The sequence below is a fragment of the Nicotiana tabacum genome, chromosome 11, assembly GCF_000715075.1.
Source record: "Nicotiana tabacum cultivar K326 chromosome 11, ASM71507v2, whole genome shotgun sequence".
Lineage (NCBI taxonomy): Eukaryota > Viridiplantae > Streptophyta > Magnoliopsida > Solanales > Solanaceae > Nicotiana > Nicotiana tabacum.
The window spans coordinates 131,824,249-131,844,020 of NC_134090.1; the positions used below are offsets into that span (position 1 = coordinate 131,824,249).

Below are 19,772 nucleotides of genomic sequence, written 5' to 3' on the forward strand. Positions count from 1 at the left end.
CCTGTTTCCACCATTATTAACATACATGGCAGTGATAGCTTCTGAGGACCAGGTCCACTTTAGGGACTTTTTAAGATCATTTTTTACTCTTTCCAGTTCAGTTTGAAGATGACTGTTTTTCTCAGTTTCAACACACAAGCTAGTTCTCACAGCCTCCAACGCATTTTCAAGTCTAATGTGTGCCTCACTAGCTACCTCTTTTCCTTTTCTAGAATTTTCATGTTTAGACTCAGTTGCTAGTCCCTCTACTGTTTCCCTCAGGTCTGCAATCACTATCAAGAGACCGTCTCTTTCTTCCTCAATCTCAATCACTCTCTTCACTAAGGCCTCCTTATCTTTGTTGAAGTTCTCAATGGTTTCCTTATAGTCAACAGCTACAACCACTAAGTCATCTCTTTCATGTTCTATGTTAGCTATTTTTTCGGTTAAAACAAATTTTTCTTTCACCAGCTCACAAATGGTTTCCTTCAGATCAACTACACACACTACCGGATCATCTCTAGTTTGTTCAGCTTCTCCTAGCTCTAAGGTCAAGGCATCCTTATCCTCCACAAGACTATGATAGGCATCAATCAATACACTAGTTAAGACATGAGTTTCTTAGGAGAGTAGGATTTCAGATTTCTCTGAACATCCCAGAAATTTACCTCACTATTGTCATCGTCTTCATCATCATCTGATTGGGCCATCAAAGCAAATATTGAATCATATTCATTTTCCTCACTTTCAACTGCCATTATGGAGTTGTCACCTGCATCAGTTTCATCTTCAGACTCACTAAAGGAGTCTCCCTATACTGTAAGAGCCTGTTTCACCACATTGTCAGCAGATCTATTCCTTTTGAAGTGCTTGTCAGGAACTGGGTTCCTCTTGGCTACTTTCTCAGGGTTGTACTTGGAGTGTTCTTACTTCAGGAGAGGACAATCTTTGATGAAGTTGTCATGACCCAAACCTATGGGCCGCGACGGGCACCTGGTACCTTACTCAACTGAATACCAACGTAATGCATATTTCTTATTACATCATCTTATACACGTGACATACGGGCCTAATAGGCCAACATAATTATTTATAAACTCAAAACATAGGCCGACAAGGCCGTACAATCTTTCACGTACACGACATATGTCTACAAGCCTCTAAGAATACATAAATCGAGACAGAGTCCAGCTATACTAAACAATACATGTCTAAATCATACTAACCAAACAAGTAACTCCAAAGCAAATGGAGTGCACCAACATCTTCTGCTGAGCTGATAGCCTACTTAGAGGGCTCTCAACCTGTCTATCGAGACCTGCGGGCATGAACGCAGCGTCCCCAAGCAAAAGGGACATCAGTACGAATAATGTACCGAGTATGTAAGGTACATAAATAAATACATAAGAGATATGGAAGACATATAGAGTACATGACTCAACCTGTAAGTCTGTATAACTTTGTAAATCATAAATTACTTTTAGCGTCATACATATGCATTTGAATGTCATGTCGTGCATAAGTACATGTTTTATAACATCATCAGCTCTGAAGGCATCCCATCATATCATATCAGCCACTGTGGGCAAAATCATCATCGTATACCAGCTGATTAGGTGGTGGTATGTATATAACGCCATAACCTTTTCTCATATCCCATATACATATAATATATATATACGCGTATATAACGCCGTTTGAATCATATTTCAGCTATTGTGGGCAATATCATTGTAACATATTACTACAGAGAATAATATCGTCGTAATATAATACTGTAGGATGTAATATTGACGTAATATTGTGGGGCGTAACATCATTCCACCCTTTGGAACATTCATCCTCGAATGTTGACTAATGCTCTTATCATTTTTGTAACTTATAGCTCTTGTGAATACCTTAATACTCTTCTTGTCGTTTAAGCAGTTGCTCTGTGAATAAATCCAAAGTCTAGGGTATTCCCCCCTTTAGTCTTTTTGCTCGTATCATGACCTGTGGTCGAAATCTTCCTAATCTTGCAACTGCTGTTACCTCCTGTCATGCAGCCTGTATGACCCTGGCTTTGTAAGTGCACTTATGCGATTCATCTTTCCTTTTTCCTTTTATCTTTTAGTCAATCTCTAGTCCTTGTTTTGTATATACAAGGCTTAATAGGATGCCTCTCTGGGCCTCTATAGGTATAATGAAGTCCTTTGAACGATACTTTGTAGAACTTGCGAATATGGCCATATCATATTTCATAGATCTGATTATCCATTCATATGACTTTGCTGCATTTACATGGCTTATACTATACCATAATTTTTTACTTCAATCTACCTCTACTGAGGTATGCTTACCAAGCTCCCAGTTACTTTTGTTGCATATTCTTTAGGTATAAATCTCAGTCTTTCAATGCTACTTCATTACCATTCGTCTTAAGAATGGTGGCTTAATCTCATCTCATACTTTGTGACTTTTGTCCATCCATTATTGATTCACCTCAATATTAATCTACAATACACCAGTGATAACTTGAAACTTCTTACGTCCTACCTTGCCACTAGGGCTTAAGTTCCATCAAGGAATATTTGAAGTGATTTTCCTGATCCACTTAGGGGTGATACTATACTTCAATGATCGTATTTTATAGCATCCCAATGTGATTCACTTATGTGGGTATTTTAATCTCGTACAATCCATGAAATTTTCAATCATTACTCAATCGAAGGCCCAATACGTCATTCTTTTTCTATCACAATTACACCCTTATTCTACTATTAAGGCAATATTCCATCTCTTCTAAATGCTACTTATGAAGAGTAACTCCTTTGAGTCCATTCAGGCTATACTGAGCTTACTATAACATAGAGAAACCATTATCTCTCTTGTTTTCATGGACTTAATCCTGAGGACTTATCCATTCTTGTCACCCTTTTCACTTGCCTTTCCTCATTCTTACTCATGTTTTCTTAAAACTTTGTCGCTCTACCATACTTAAGCTTGTGACCTATAAATATCCATTTATAATACTCGCAACTTTCCTTCAACTTGCTTGCATTTCCTTGTGTTATTTTAGAACATCAAGAGCGACATCACATCATCTCTAACTCTTATTTACTTTCTTAACTAGACCTCTCGATACCTAAAAATTATTGACTAGAAGATATGCCATTGACAATGCCGCTATCATTCTTGGATATTGAATCCTCGTGCTTCTAGCCCTTTTATCCGGAGTATGGAATATCCTCAACCTTCTGCTTTTGAGTATCTCATACCTTGTTCACCTTTACCTTACATTCCTCAAAGCCTCACATCATATCTTCTATCTTTTTCGTACCTCTGATTTTAAAGGAGATCCTACAATGTTCTCGATCACGATATTTCTATTTTTCTGGGTCCAATAATCAAACTCCAGATTTACTTGGGTGATGTAACTCTTTAGTTTTCTCCTTCTTTTGATCGGCCTTTATGTCGGCTTAAGCTATCTTTCGATCTATGGTTTATGGTATTATTTATTCTGTTTAGCCTTTCATGGGTCGCTGAGGAATATGCATGATACAATCCTTTAACAATTTAATCCTCTGTTTATGACCTGGGCTCAATTCTTTCTTTTAACGTATACCCGAATCTTCTACGGCTGTATATGCTACATATATAAAACTCCAAACCCTTAAGTGAGTTCTTAACGCAACCAACTCTGGATCATTGATCGAGTAATTCTCTTTTTTCCATCTTAGCTTTCTTTAAACGTAAGCTATTACTTTTCTTGATCTTTTTGCCCCCTTGTTGCATCCATACTTAACTTATCTTAGTGCCCATATATATTGAAATTCCATACAACTCATATGATCCTGAATATCACTTCTGATTTTACTCCCTGTTCATTAGCCACTTTAGGTGCCACTTTCTTAGGGAGTGCATACAATGTTGTTTTGAGACTATTGTCACACGACCATTTCCTCTTTAGGTCATTGTACTGAGGTTGAAGCCTTCTTCCTTATTTCCTCAGCTAGTCTTTCGTCATAGTACTTAGGGAGAACCCTTGACCCTCGTAAAGATGTGAGCTTATTACAGACCTTTTGATGTCCTTCCTTGCCTATAATTATCCGTAGTTGCTTATCTCCGTACCCTTGTGCTTGTAGGGTTGCTTCTGAACTGATATGTTAATTGCCTTCCTATTGGCACTATCTTTCATTCCCACAATACTCATACAGTACCTTTAACAAGCCTATAATTATCCGTAGTTGCTTACTTCCGTGCTCTTGTATTTGAAGGAGATCTATTAAGCTGATATTTTGATTGCCTTCCCAGTGGCACTATCTGCTGACTCATCTGTAACCTACTATTTGGACATAACTAGGCTCTTCCTTAATCAATTACCAACTACTTGTTAGCCCATTCTCATATCAATTTTCTGCGTAATCTTTCTTGGGTTATTTCCTTTGTTTTAACTTACTGCTCGTATTTGCATAATGTTCTGGAATCGTAACATATACGTAGGCTTCAGATAATTTCAATCTCATCCCTTTTCATTTTTTTCGCATTCTTCCTTTATCATTCCATAATTACTAGAACCACTTAATTCTGGCTTAACATCACATCATTCCATATTCCCCCCTTTAGGGTGTACTAAAAGCTGAAGCCACGAGGATCTACCTATAGATGTTTTATCTCTTCATCTTTGGCATCATTTCTCAACATCAATGATCCTTACTCACCTTGCGGCAATTCTTCTGTACCAAGGATGACAAATTCCCTTACTCGTGAGGGTGACACTTAGCGTAACTGGCACATACAGTATCTTAAGCTTAACTTTGCTCACATTGCTTGCTCTAGGGAAGCGTCTCCCTGAATGACTATTCTCTGAATTCATGGGTTAAAGAGTTTTTCCAATTAAAGTGACAAAATTTGAATAGGGATTATTTTATTGTTCAGAGTCGCCACTTGGAATTGATTTTTTTGGTGTTCCAAGTCACCATTTATTTGAATCCCTAGTCAAATGAAGGTTTGACTCTATTTTTATCGGTCCGCAAAAACAAAGTTCGGGTAAGGAATCATGTTGACCGGGGAAAAGGTATAAGGCATTCCCCGAGTCCCGTGGTTCTAGTACGGTCACTTTATTGACTTAAACTTGGCTGGAATTAATTTTGGACAAATTGTGATTTATATTATTTTCATGTTTTACCTACCCTCTTTTATCTCTTGATTATTAGAAAAAAATTAAAGAATATTTTTGAATAATAAGATGTCATAACTACACTACGCAAGCGAATGCGTGTTCGACGAAATTTATAGTTTATTCATAACGGCGCTACGCAAGCAAATCCGCAGTCATGACAGACGATTGTTAGCACGTTATTTACTTTTGAAAAAAAAATCCTACAACTGTGCTTGGAGGAAACATTAACCCTCTTTGTTTTCCGGAAAATTTATTAAATGTCAATACTACGCTATGCAAGCGAATCCGTGATTATGACAAAAGATTTATAAATTAATTAAAACTATTGAATATGACATGAAATTTATGAATTAACTTATTAAAAGTTAAGCGTCACGCTACACAAGTGAGTCCGTGAAGTTAAAGCGCACCTACTATTTGCCTAGCGTTTAAATTAATTAAAAGGAAACGAGTTAATTAAAATAGTAGAAAAATCTGAGATTATTATTATTTTCGAGGTTTATAGTTGGGAAAAATTATGCAAATAAATGTTGGACCAACTTTATCTAATTTAAAAGAAATGAGCCAACTTTTTTTTAAAAGAAAAAAAAATGGGTTAGCTTGTATAAGGATTTTGGGCTGCTGGAGTTTATTATTAAAATAGGCTAAGAAATGGATTTCAATTGGCCTAATGCTATATAGAAGAAAAAGGGTAATTTTGTTGTTTAAAGGTAAATGGGCCAGCTTTTATTTTTGATTCAATAAGGCCCAAAGTTGATACAATCTTAGCTCTTTACTTAGTTTGCGTTCATGATCATTAACTACACAGTCCCAATTGTATAAACGCCCACTTTACAAAAATAGCCACTTTTTCAAATCCGGCAAAATTGCCAGATTCACAAAGATATTATCAGCATTCCTAGAAGCATATATTGACAGTGAAATTTCAGCAAGTAAAACGAACTCATGCTATGTGTTATACACCTAAAGTCATTCATGACATACTTAGCATTGTTACTCGGATACAATAGCTTGAAAACATGCTTAAAAATCCATAAACGACTTACATATTACATTCAAAAAACTTACAACTCAGTATTGAAGTATTATGAAGGACTATATTCACATTATCACATGCTTGATACATAACAATAACATACAAAGCTCTTTTGTTGTCGAACTATTCATCACATCAAACACATTTAAATGGTGCAGCATGTTCAAGTTGTTCCCATTTCTGAAAATACATACATTACGAGTCTTAAAGGATTATCTGGATAGCAAAAGAATAAACAGTAGTTCAGCAACTAAAGCAACATAAAAATAACAGCAAAACAGTGGAGAACCAGCAGCAAATCCGTGTTAAAACAACCCGAAAACTTAGAGAAAAACCCAGAGACGAACTCTATAGAGGACTTATACTTTTCTAAAAGTTTGCACTCTAAGATTCACTCCTAAAGCTCACTATTTCAGCTTACTTTTCATGTGTTCAACTGCTGAATTTTTTTTTATTTTTTTGTGTGTTCAAAGTAATTCTAAAATCTCTATGGAAGTGTGATGGAGTCCCCTCTCATTATGAGGAAAGGGCAGCCCCTTAAATAGGCAAAGACATTGTGTGCTAAACACTGTTCAAAATCTGTCCAAAATCTATTGTCAGAAGTAAGGAGAAAAAATGTCATTTCAGCCACCCTACTAGTAAAAGTAGGCTACTAGCACCCTGTTTTGTGATAAAAATATCTAAATTTCAGATATAAACAACACCAATATCACCCTATTGATTCAAATTAAACCAAGTGTTAAAACATGTAATTAAACTTCAACACATGTACTATGAACCAACATGAGCAAACAAAAATTAACTATTAAAGCCAGACAGAACACACGCTATCGCTAAAGCGATTTAACAAACCAACTAGGCAAACATAATTAGAAATGGATTAAATAAAGAAACAAGACAGAAACTAATTCTAACCCAAAAAATCAGAAAATTAATATCAGGGTAGGATTACGATTTTACCATATACTTTCAAGTATTTTCTCACTACCTCACTTTAATTAATACAAAGCTATTTTACTACTTCAACAAGTGCAAAAATAGAAAATTTAACATTTCAAACTTCAAAAACTAATGCTAAAATAATTAATAATAGAAAAAATAAAATCTGAAAAATAAAAATAAAATAAAAAATCAGCCATGAAAAAGAATAGGATTTTTACCATTTTACAATTCAAGTGACCGAAAAAATGGTGGTATGCCAAAAGAGGGTGTTCGGGGAGGCCGCCGGAATTTGGTCGGATTTTGGTCGCTGAATTTTCAAGGTGAAATTGACATCAATAGCTAGGTCTTGAGGAGCTCTAACCGTTGATATAGGTATTGTGGGGGTGGTAATTGTTGGAGCTTCAAGAATTTGGGCAAAAAAGTGACAGGTAAGTTTCCTAGATTTAAGATTCAAGGAGTTTGATGGGTTTTTGAAGGATTTGGTTTTGAGATATGGAAAGAGGAGGTGTTGGAGATTATATGGTGAAATTTTGAGATGGTTTGGAGGTGGTCCGCCGCCGGTGGGCGATTTCCGGCGGCGGTGGAGGGGCGGCGGTTATGGATAAAGAGAGAGGGAAGAGAGAGGGAAGAGAAAATAATTATGGGAGAAATGAGGGTCATTTTTCAGATTTTTGAGACTTTAAATACCTAGGCCAAGAGTGAATGAGATCCATTGGATCAAGATGTAATGGATGGATAAGAATTGACCTTGTTTCATTTAGTGAAACGACGTAGTTTTGAGTGTAGTTTCGGACCCTTTCAATAGCAACCCCTTATCTTGCACTCTTGGATATTTTTTCTTTCAAATTTAGCCCAATTTCTTCCTTATTCAAACTTACTAAACTAAATTTTATACAAACAAATAAAATAATTAAATAACTTATTCAAATGATCAATTAACTAGATTAATTCACCTATTGAACATTTAGTTAATTTCTAAAATGCGCAAATGAAGAAAAAATTATTTTTGGTGTTTTTATGATCGAAAATACGCAATTAAACACACAAAATTGAAAAAACTATTAAATAATAAAAAACACTAATAAATTTAGGAGGTGTTAAAATAGCGCAAAAATTAGGTATTCACACCGAGTACTCTCCAATCATTCAGTCCCTAATTCATATTTAGTTTATCTTATTCACCAGGCCATATTGACTTCTATTACTCTGGGGTCTAACTTTTCCTCTTGGTAATCGCGCTAGAGTCACAAACTTATTTCTCGAAATGAGAATATAACCTTATGGCCTATACTCTTTTGTTGGCTTAAGGCCCATCACCTTTCGTCTCTTCTTTCATTTGACTATAGGTTCTGTAACACTCTACCGTTTTCATCCATGTATCACACCTTTTTTATAATGCTTCCTTATCTCTCTTCTCATTACTCTACTAATATTTTTGCATATCCCTTTTCTTGTGAAAACTTCAATACGACATTCTTTCGCTTTTAGCTTTCCTTTGCTCCCTCCAATGGTTGTTCAAGTTGCTTAACGTTCTCGTTTTACTAGGGACACGAGCTACACTAAGGTAATACTTATTCCTTCAAGGCTTATTGTGCATGTCTTTGTAGTACACATATCTGGCTGCACTATTTTAGAGTGCACCATCTAGGTGTCTCATAAAGAGATCTATTAGCACATTTGTAATATCCTTCGAAAATGTCAACTGACACAATCAATTCATCCATCATATCTTCTTATACTACTTTTGTTAACCGCCATAGGGAATATCTGGAAGGGGTGCGACCAATGGTATATACCTTTGTACTATTGAATATAACTCAAAAAGCTTATGCTCATCTGCCTCAATTATAAACGATGTTAACCTTCATTAACTGGGCGCCTCGTACCCTTCTTCATCTTGCTTCTTTTGCTTGTTGAAACTTGTATTTATCTTTTTAATCTCTCATTGTCTTTCATCATAAAGGTGGATAGGCATTCTTGCCTTAAGGCTCCTTATCAAGAGGCTTACACCTTTCAGTACACACATGATCTGCTGAAGGCCTCATATTTACTTATCATAGGCATCATACAAAAATCCAATTCCTCTTACTCAACTCTTCCACAACTATCTCTCTTTCCAATCTTTTTTCCGGATGTAGTTATCGTCTTATTACAAATAAAAAGAAGAATTTTGGAATTTGAATTCTTATAAGTGAGCTCTACCACACGATCTAGAGTAAGAAGAAGCGTGACAATCCTAAATGCCCTATAGCCTCATGCTTATAAGTGTGGTGCACGACACACCCATAGACAAGAATCTACTAGACACAGCTTGTAGACTCCCTTGGATAGAATTGCTCTGATACTAACATAACGTATCTTTCTTATTACATCATCATATACACATGACATACGGGCCTAATAGGCCAACATAATCATTTATAAACTCAAAACATAGGCCGACAAGGCCGTACAATCTTTCACATACACGACATATGTCTACAAGCCTCTAAGAATACATAAATATCATAAGGGTCGAGACAGAGTCCCGCCATACCAAACAATACACATCTAAATCATACTAACTAAACAAGCAACTCCGAAGCAAATGGAGCGCACCAACATCTTCTGCTGAGCTGATAGCCTACTTGGAGGGCTCTTGACCTGTCTATCGAGACCTGCGGGCATGAACGCAATATCCCCAAGCAAAAGGGACGTTAGTACAAATAATGTACCGAGTATGTAAGGCATATAAATAAATACATAAGAGATATGGAAGACATATAGAGTACATGACTCAACCTTTAAGTCTGAATAACTTTGTAAATCATAAATTACTTTTAGCGTCATGCATATGTGTATGAATATCATGTCTTGTATAGGTACATGTTTTATAACATCATCAGCCTCTAAGGGTGTTCCATCATATCATATCGGCCACGGTGGGCAAAATCATCATCGTATACCAGCTGATCAGGTGGTGGTGCGTATATAATGCCATAACCTCTTCCCATATCCCATATACATATACATACATATATACGCGTATATAACGTTGTTTGAATCATATTTCAGCCACCGTAGATAACATCATCGTAACATATTACTACAGAGCATAACATCGTCGTAATATAATACTACAGGACATAATATTGACGTAATATTACGGGGTGTAACAGAAGTGCCCTGGCTTTCCACACTTGTGGCAGAGATCATAGTTCTTTGGTTTGCTGGAGTTGTCCTTTTTCAGTATTCCTCCATTTCTCCTGACCATCTTTTGAAACCTTTTGGTTAAGTAAGCCATGTCACTATCCTCCTCACTCGAGTCATTGTTTTCAGTTTTGATTGCTAGGTTCTTTTCTTTCTTTGGTTCTCTTCTTTCACTGTCTATCTTCCTCTTTATCTCGTAGGTCTTCAGATTTCCAACCAGCTCGTCTATGGTCAGCTCTTGCAGGTCCTTTGCTTCAGTAATAGCATTCACCTTGCTTTCCCTAGAATTGGGCAGGATACTAAGAATTTTCCTCACTAGCTTGTTCCTAGGAATGATTTCATCAGGTGAGTGTAACTCATTTATGATAGAGGTGAATTTTGTTTGCATATCTGGAATAGATTCATCGTCCTTCATCCTAAAGAGTTCAAATGATGTTTTATTGTAATACTCTTGTTAAAATGCCTTTGATGACATCACTTGAATAATGTAAGCACTTGGTTGGTCAAAGGACAAGTGACTGCAAAAATGTTGCACTATGTGCACTGTTTCTGTGGTAGTCACTTTCTAGCTGTGTACAATTGACTTTCGTACTGCTGTCAGGAAAACACAAGGGATCATGTCCCTGTCTTGTTTCTCTATTTTCTACACTTGCAGCAGTTCACATTAGCTGGAGTTCTGGCTAGAATCCGTTCATTAGCAATGTGTATCAAGTGTGGCAGATTCCCTATCTTGTTCTTGACAGTAAGTTTGTTAGATCATCAAAATATAAGGCAAAGACATTGAAACCCCATCAACTTTAATTGCTACTATTAGGAAAAGGCAGTCTACTTTGTTTTTCCAGAGGGCATACATCACAATGATCAGTATAGATTAAACATAGGAAATATCTTCATTATATCAATAGGCACATGACCTAATCTTCTATACCATAGCATGCCACTTATTCTATTGACTACTAATGCAGAAGAAATACCGTGTACTCCTAAATCTCATGTGTAGTTGCCTTGAATAACCAGATCCAGCACATACATATCATGCTTCAATCTACTAATCCCCTTCACCTCCCCACTGTAGATGTCCTGGAACACACAAAAGTCAGGAAAGACGGATATGAATAATCCTCCATCCTTGGTAAGTTTTGATATTGATAGCAAATTATACCTAAACTCAGGTACATACAGTACATTCTTAACATGCAGGTTACCTAAGATAATGGAGGATCCTAGGTGAGTAATGACACTTGTTTCACTATTTGGCAATTGCACTTTTCTCATATCAATCTTAGAAAGCTCCACAAAATCTTTGTAGACATCCAGATTATAGACCATGTGATTAGTGGCTCCGGAGTCTGCAATCCATCTATCCTTTTTAATTTTACTAAAAATATAAGATAGGTATACCTGTCGCTTTAGCATGAGCTGCTATTTCAACAGGCGTGACATTCTTGTTAAACATCTGGAGTAGTTGCTGATACTGCTACTATGTAAAGAAGTTGTCATTCCTTGGAGAAATATCTTTGTGCTCCTTCTGCTCTTCTGATCCTTGAGTGACATCAAGTTGCACATTGTGAGCTGCAGTAGTATTTCTAACAAAAGGCTTCCACTTTGGTTTGTAATCTGCAGGGTAAATAAGTTGTCATTCCTTGGAGAAATATTTTTGTGCTCGTTCTGCTTTTATGATCCTTGAGTGACATCAAGTTGCACATTGTGAGCTGCAGCAGTGTTTCTGACAAAAGGCTTCCTCTTTGGTTTGTAATCTGCAAGGTACCCTACCAGCTTGTAACAGTTATCCCTAGTGTGACCTTTTAGTTTGTAGTAGTCATAATAGAGTTGTGCTTTCTGTCTATACATTAAAGGTGCCCTTTACATTGAGTTGCAATTCACTTGATTAACTCTATGAGTTAGGTTGTAGGGAACTACACTGCCAACATGTCCCGTGTTATAACCCATAATAGTAGCTCCTATTTCCAAGTTGGTTACACAAGTAGCTCTAGCTCGTTGGATTTCATCTTGTACTACTATTCCATAAGCTACATTGATAGTAGGTGTAGGTATCATCCTCATCATCATAATGATGATTTGTCCCTTTGCTTGTGCAAACGACTCATTTAACCTATTCAGAAACTAAACTAGTGGTTGTTGCTATATATGTTCAATGAATATTTTTGATTCTGGACAAGGGCACGATGGTGTAGGTGTCATAGCATCATACTCATCCCACAAATCCTTCAATTTTGAAAAATAGGTGAAAATTGGCGCTAGTCCTTGTTTTAAGGCGCTAATTTCCTGAAGAAAATTGTGAACTCGTGAAATGTTTCTCTTACCAAACCTCTCCTTTAAATCGTTTCACACATTATATGTTGTAGATGCATAAACAACACTACTATAAAGTTCCTTTGCGACAACATTCATGACCCACGAGAGAACAAAAGCATTACATCTATCCCACTGATCATGTAATTCCTTCCTAAACTTGTTCTTCTCACACGTTCCATCAACAAAACCAACCTTGTTCTTTGCGAAAAGTGCAATCCTCATAGGTCGACACCACAATTGTAGTTTTGAGTACCTAGAAGTTTGAATTCAATTAAATGCTTACCCGACGAATGAGAAGGTCGCAAATACATAGGATGATTGTAACTTATTGCAGTCTCATCACTCGTTCCTTCTCCTACCGCCATCGCAGCTCTGAAATCCCAAACCCTAGCAAATGAATTGAGTTGATAACAAATAATTTACCAGCAAATTGAAGAGAATCAAAGTCGGTATCAGCATTTGATCGTAGGCTCTCATACCATATTGAGATTCTAAGATCGAAATGAGAAAAGAAGAATCTAGAAGAATGAGAGAGAGAACGACTGGAGAGAGCAAATTGCTTCTTCATTTCATTGTAGAAAATAAATGAATACATCTGAGTATCTCTAGCTAATCTATACATATATATCTGACTAACACCCTACTAACAGAATCTACGGCTAATTAACCGACTTCACTAAGTTAGTTACAACTTTGGATTATGTACTTTAGGTCCCTAAAGTTCCTATTGCTTCACGTTGGCTCAATATATGCTTCTGGTCTTATTGTTCTTTATTATCTTAATAAAAAGGAGATAATTTCCTACTCTTGTATTAAAAATAATTTGACCATCGATCTTTGACATTGTTTCTACTTTTGACCATACAAATTAATATTAGCAGTCCATTATAAATAGGGAAAAGGTGGAAGATAATTTGTGGATTGCATAATTGGATGGGGTTGATATATCGTATTGTTCTTTCCTAAAGACTTCTGTTTTTGTCCGTTTTGACAACGCTATAGCCTAAATCTGAGTAACTAGATTGTTTTAATTTTAAATACAACTAACTGAATAAGAGCGGGTAGCACCAATCACACGGTAAATCCACCACTCAGTAGCACTTGCCCACTTGTTTTTCTATTTATCAACTTGCCCACTAATTGTTGATTAAGAGTAATTTAGGCCACTAGAGTATTGTTAATTAGAGAATAAACCTTAGTGGCATTCTTGTGCATTCCCCTAATATTGAGGGCTTTTTATTAACTTTTACCTATTTATGATACTTGAATTCGCAGAAGAGGTTAAGTTCATAGGGTCCTGTGCTGCCCCATTCTCTCTCTTTCTCCACATTAAAACAGTTCTTTGAGTTGTAGTAATAAGGAAATAAAAGTTCTTTTTAGAAGGGGAAAAAAACAAAACAGAACCTGGGGCTCTTCAGTTTAACCTGGGGCTCTTCAGTTTAAGGTTAGTATACCAGCTACTGAATTGATTTGAATTACAGTTACATTCTTGCATTTCAGTTCAGAATCTTTGTGTCTGCTTCTGTGCTCTGTTGTTCCATTTCAGTTTCCCTTCTTTTCTTTCTGCTATTGGATAAAAATGCAATTTTGCTATATTTGAGGAATTTTCGATTGAAACGCTGAAGTTGTCCATTTTTGCAATATTCCAAGTGTTTGAGGTTGCTTTTATGCTCTGTTGTAACATTTCAATTTCACTTCTTTTTCTTCTGCATTTTTTGATTTTTTGGTATAATTTGAGGAATTTTTTAGGAAAGTTTGAAGTCAGTTCATTCTTGCACTTCTATCAAAATCCGTTTTGTTGCCTCTGTCATCTGTTGTACAATTCAGTTTCCCTCCCTTTCTTTCTGCAATTGGATAAAGTGGCAACTTTTCTGGGAATTTGGAAGTATTAATTAGTATAGCTTGGTTCTTGGTCTGAATTAGATAACTTGGATAATTTTGGTGCAAAAGATAAGTATAATCCGCCTGTGGGACATAAAGCAATCTAAATTGATCTTAATGGGAGTTAAAATAGTTTATTGTAGTTTATCTTTTAGATGTGAACACATATGTTTTTTTCTTGGTGTGCGCTAATTGCTTTACAAATTTTCATTATTTTTTAGTTTCTTGGCGTTCTATTTGCATTAATATGGTTTTCCTGCCAACCTTCTGATGTTATGTACTTAGTAGAAATCTTATGAATTTTCATGCTCTAGTATGATTGGAAACTTAAGTTTCTATATGTGACTTCATTTATTCTCTTTTTCGCTGCTTTGATGTATCAAGTAATTGACATGTGTAGGTTCTATTGCACGTCCTAATTCTGCAGTCTATGAGGTTGGTGTCGCTGTGAAGGAATATTAAAGGCCCTCGTTGCAGCAGCCAGAGAACCTTGCTATATAAATGGTTTTTGTAGAGTGCTGTAAACATCTAGAGTGAGCAGATGATGCAAGATTGAATACATCATATACAAAAGTGGCAGTTAGCATCCTTTCAATGCAAGCGTCACAGCGACTTAGAAGATCAGCCAAGTCTGATACGCTTTATCAATCTGTGCAAAAAACAGAGGCATCCTATCTACCTCAGTTTCAAACATTAGACACGCAGATGACCAGTATTAACCGAACCCAAGGAGGTAATCACTCCATTCAAACTTATTCTGATCGGTATTGCACAATGGAGTCCTCCTCACCTACTGGCAAGTATGTTGTTCAAAACTCAATATCAGCTGTCAGTTTCACTCCAAATGGAAGTCCGACTTCCCATCAAGAATCTCAGTCATGCTTATCAGACGTACATTACTCGCCTGATACTAACTACAACTCCCCAGTAAGTGGATCATGCATTACAGATGATGTGAATGATTTCAGGCACAAGCTAAAAGAATTGGAAACTGTAATGCTGGGACCTAATTCAGACGTTCTGGATAGTTGTGATAATTCCCTGCCGAGCTGTATGACCTCCCCAGAGATTGACTGTTGGAGACAAATGATGGAGGCGATACCTAGAGGGGATTTGAAACGTGTGCTCATTGCGTGCGCAAAAGCAGAATCAGATGGTGATTTACTTACAGCTCAGTGGTTGATATCAGAGTTGCGTCAAATGGTGTCAGTGTCAGGGGAACCAATTCAGCGACTCGGAGCATACATCCTTGAAGGGCTTGTAGCAAGGTTAGCGACATCAGGAAGTTCCATATACAAGTCCCTAAGATGCAAAGAACCAGCTAGTTTTGAACTGCTTTCATATATGCATATTCTTCATGAAGTTTGCCCCTACTTCAAATTTGGATACATGTCGGCAAATGGTGCCATTGCAGAAGCAATGAAGGATGAACAAAGAGTTCATATCATTGATTTCCAAATTTCTCAAGGGAGTCAGTGGGTTACTCTAATCCAAGCTTTTGCAGCTCGGCCTGGAGGTCCACCACATATCCGCATAACGGGTATTGATGATTCCAAATCAGCCTATGCGCGTGGAGGAGGGCTTAATATTATTGGCAAGAGGCTTTCTAAGCTTGCTGAGTCCTTCAAGGTGCCTTTTGAGTTTCATGCTGCCGCCATATCTACTTCTGATGTTCAGCTAGAAAACCTTGGAATTCGACCTGGTGAAGCACTGGCAGTAAATTTTGCATTTGTGTTGCATCACATGCCAGACGAAAGTGTGAGCACAGAAAATCACAGGGATCGACTGATACGGCTGGTTAAGAGCTTGAATCCCAAGGTGGTTACCCTTGTTGAGCAAGAATCTAATACAAATACTGCAGCTTTCTTTCCTCGATTCCTTGAAACGTTAGATTACTATACTGCCATGTTTGAATCAATTGATGCGACACTCCCAAGGGCGCATAAGGAGCGCATCAATGTTGAGCAGCATTGTTTGGCAAAAGATATTGTTAACATCATCGCCTGCGAGGGAATTGAGAGGGTGGAGCGGCATGAGCTTCTTGGTAAGTGGAAGTCACGGTTTAGAATGGCTGGATTCAGCCCGTATCCGTTGAGTTCATTGGTGAATTCTACTATCAAAGCATTGGTAGAAAACTACTGTGACAAATATAGGCTTGAAGAAAGAGATGGAGCTTTGTACCTCGGTTGGATGAACAGAGATTTGGTTGCTTCTTGTGCATGGAAGTAGAGTTGTTAGTTTTAGTAGCAAGCTTGGTGGGTGGAACCTTTAGTTTTCTTGTCATTTTGTCACTAGCCAATTCCTTCCCCTTTTTAAATGGTTTGAGAAAAAATAAGGTTCCTCCATAGTGTATTCACTTAATCAATCAGTGAAGCTTCCTTCTTGGAAAGCATTAATCCCAATATGCAATGTTGGTGCTTGTAAGATTTTGCTTAAGGTGTTTATGTTCTATGATCTATAACCTCCTACTTTAGATTTGATATCAGTTGATATTTGAGTGGTCTTCCACAAAGTAATAACATGAAGTATATAGCAGATTCTTCTTGTACAAGAACTGGAAATTTTGTCACAAAACTTCTTGTATATCCTCTACTAACTTGGCTGTCTTCAGAACCAGAGGCGGAGCTAGCACCGGATCTGCGGGTTCGGCCGAATTCAGTAACTATGATCAAAACCCTGTATTTGTCTTAAACCTTTTTATTGAATATGTATATATTGTTAAATTAAAACCCAATAATATAAACGAACTAGAATTCCGAACCCACAAACCTCAAATCCTGGTTCCGCTCTGTTCAGAACATAGGCTCTTAAAATCTTCCATTTTTTCTTGAAAATTACATATCATTGAAATATGACCAATTGTACTTTAAATTATGTTTCTTGTGACGTTTTCTTTCAAGTCGCTCAAAATGTCACAAAGGAGGAGTATACGTCCATAATGTTTAGTTATGCTCTCGTTATAGATAGAGGAGTCCATTACTTATGGTTACTTAACTATCCAAAATTATCTAGTAAAGTCATCTTTCTTTCGTTTGTACCATAAATGTCACTTAACTATGCATATAACACTCAAAAGGTCACTCAACCAAATTTCTCAAACTTTTGATCGTCAAATACCTATTTTACCCTCCAAATTATTTTTTTTTTACTTTTAAATATTATAATGTTTTCTCTTTTTAATCTACATTATTTATTTGTCTATAGGAAAAATATATTTTATTTATAAAATAAAAAATTAGTTTTTTAGTTTATATAATGCTGGATTAATAATATAATTCGGTATAATTTTCAATAATATATAATGTATATTATAAAAATATCTTTATTTTAAATAATTATTTTTTATATTACGTGCATGAAATATATATTTTACAATTTTTTTTCTTTCATTCTCAATTGTTAAATAAAGTTTTTGAATTGTCCTTTTTAATATCGAAATTATTATTACGAACAAATTGTTCTAATTATATTTTTTACTATGCTTAATATTGTATTGTTCTAACAATATATGCTTAAATATTATTTTTATTTTTTAATTTATAAATAAAATTTATTTTTTCTATAGGTAAGTCCATAATATAAATTAAAAAATAATAATATTAAAACGTTAATAAAAAATAAAAAGAAAATAAAAGTTTGATAATTTAGAGGGTAATATAGGTTCAAAAGTTTGAGAAATTTGGTTGAATGACCTTCTGAGTGCTATAGGCATAGTTAAATAATTTTGCGGTTACAAACGAAAGAAAGAGAATTTTAACAGGTAATTTCAGATAGTTGAGTGACCATTTGAGTAACATACTCTTGATAGAGTGATATTCTTCGCCTTTAATAGATAAATAGAGAAAGATAACTCGAAAAGAGAAAGGAAAAAAAAATTAGACTAAAACCAGGTTTTATTTCACTCCTGAAACTATTTAGACACTAGTCAATTGGAGCCCTTTACTTTTTCATAAGAAAAAGAAAATTCAATTAGAGCCCTTCCAACTGTCACCTCCGTAGTGACGAGGCACCTTTTTTTTTAAAAAAAAAAAAAAGTTAGTAGGAGACAATATTTTCCGAAAATTGTAAAGAGTTATTTTGGTGTCCATAGGTATTTTTTACTTGATCACCTATATGAATTATGAGGACATAAATAAATAATCTTAAAAAGCGAAATTTTGTTGTTTTATCAGCAAGTTAGAGCAAGACAAGTTTACAATAAGTTGTCACTTCTCTACCAATAATTTGGGAAGTGAATATTGACCATTTTAAAGATAGCAAAATGAGAGCCACGTTTTTCATATTCTTCTTTTACTATCCTATTCAGGAGCAACATAGTTAATAAAGTCGGTTGCCGTAGTGTCTTAGAAGTGAGGCGAGGGACTGCCACAGCAACAACAAAAGAGGCAAAAGCCGACATATATTTGAACAAACCAAAACTTTACCAGCTTGTGGGGTTTAGTCTACAGTCAAACCTGCGAAATATTACATGTAATTAATTAATTAAGACTGCATTTCCATTAATTTACTTTGCCTAAGAACATTTTGCTACCATGATGAGCAGTGGCGTGTGCAGAAGTAAGCGGTGTTAGTTGTCACTTGTCACATAACAAATGAACAAATTAGTTGTCACATACAATTAAGTACAAAACTTTCTTCGACAAGTTTTCATTCTTTTGAGATGCATTCATAATAGCTTTTAAACCAAAACTCGATACAAATTAAAAGAATAGATTAATATTGAAATTGACGATAAAAGAATAAATGCAAATCACACGAATCGAATAGCCTTGGCCCTTTGGTCACCCTTGAACCAAAGATGTTTCAACTGACGTATGAACAGAGTAACAAGATAATAAAAGCTAGAAAATGACAGCATATTGCTTTATGTTGCATAAAAATGATGTGTTTTACAAATGATCAGACCCCATTTATATAGTAGGGGAGTCCTACTCTTGAAACAGTTATATATGAGGTAAGAAATCTCATGATTAGCTAATTAATCGGCCTCTTCCTGATACGTGCCGGGATTTCTACCGTGATCCTCGACCGATTGCACATATTTCAATTTTCCGTTATTTGGCTCGGTAAGTTTCCCTCGATCTTGATCGGTATCTAGGTCACGAGCTCGACGGTCTAATTTTGCACCATAGTTCGATATAATATGAGGTCGAACCTTAACCTATCATATTCTAGTCCAGATTAATCACACAAGAGGCAAGCCCGGTTTTGACCGTATACAGATAGTCCCCTCGTTTCTCGGAGAGAAGATGACGAGAAATGATATGA

At 36.0% G+C, this 19,772-nt stretch overlaps 1 protein-coding gene across 2 annotated transcripts; it reads left to right on the forward strand.

Annotated features, from left to right (window-relative positions):
• The first annotated feature begins 13,905 nt into the window (after positions 1-13,905).
• LOC107827767 (scarecrow-like transcription factor PAT1) lies at positions 13,906-16,940 on the forward strand. Of its 2 annotated transcripts, none has more exons than XM_075225472.1 (2): positions 13,906-14,067; positions 14,905-16,940. In XM_075225472.1, the coding sequence occupies exon 2, from the start codon at positions 15,099-15,101 to the stop codon at positions 16,731-16,733; it is 1,635 nt and encodes a 544-aa protein (XP_075081573.1). In that variant the 5' UTR covers positions 13,906-14,067; positions 14,905-15,098; the 3' UTR covers positions 16,734-16,940. The 2 variants fall into 2 exon arrangements, with proteins under 2 accessions (XP_075081573.1, XP_075081574.1); XM_075225473.1 differs by having other exon boundaries at positions 14,932-16,940.
• Positions 16,941-19,772: the final 2,832 nt, after the last annotated feature.

Coding starts and splice junctions, on each gene's coding strand:
- LOC107827767 (XM_075225472.1), top strand. CDS start 15,099: ATGCAAGCGTCACAGCGACTTAGAAGATCAGCCAAGTCTGATACGCTT.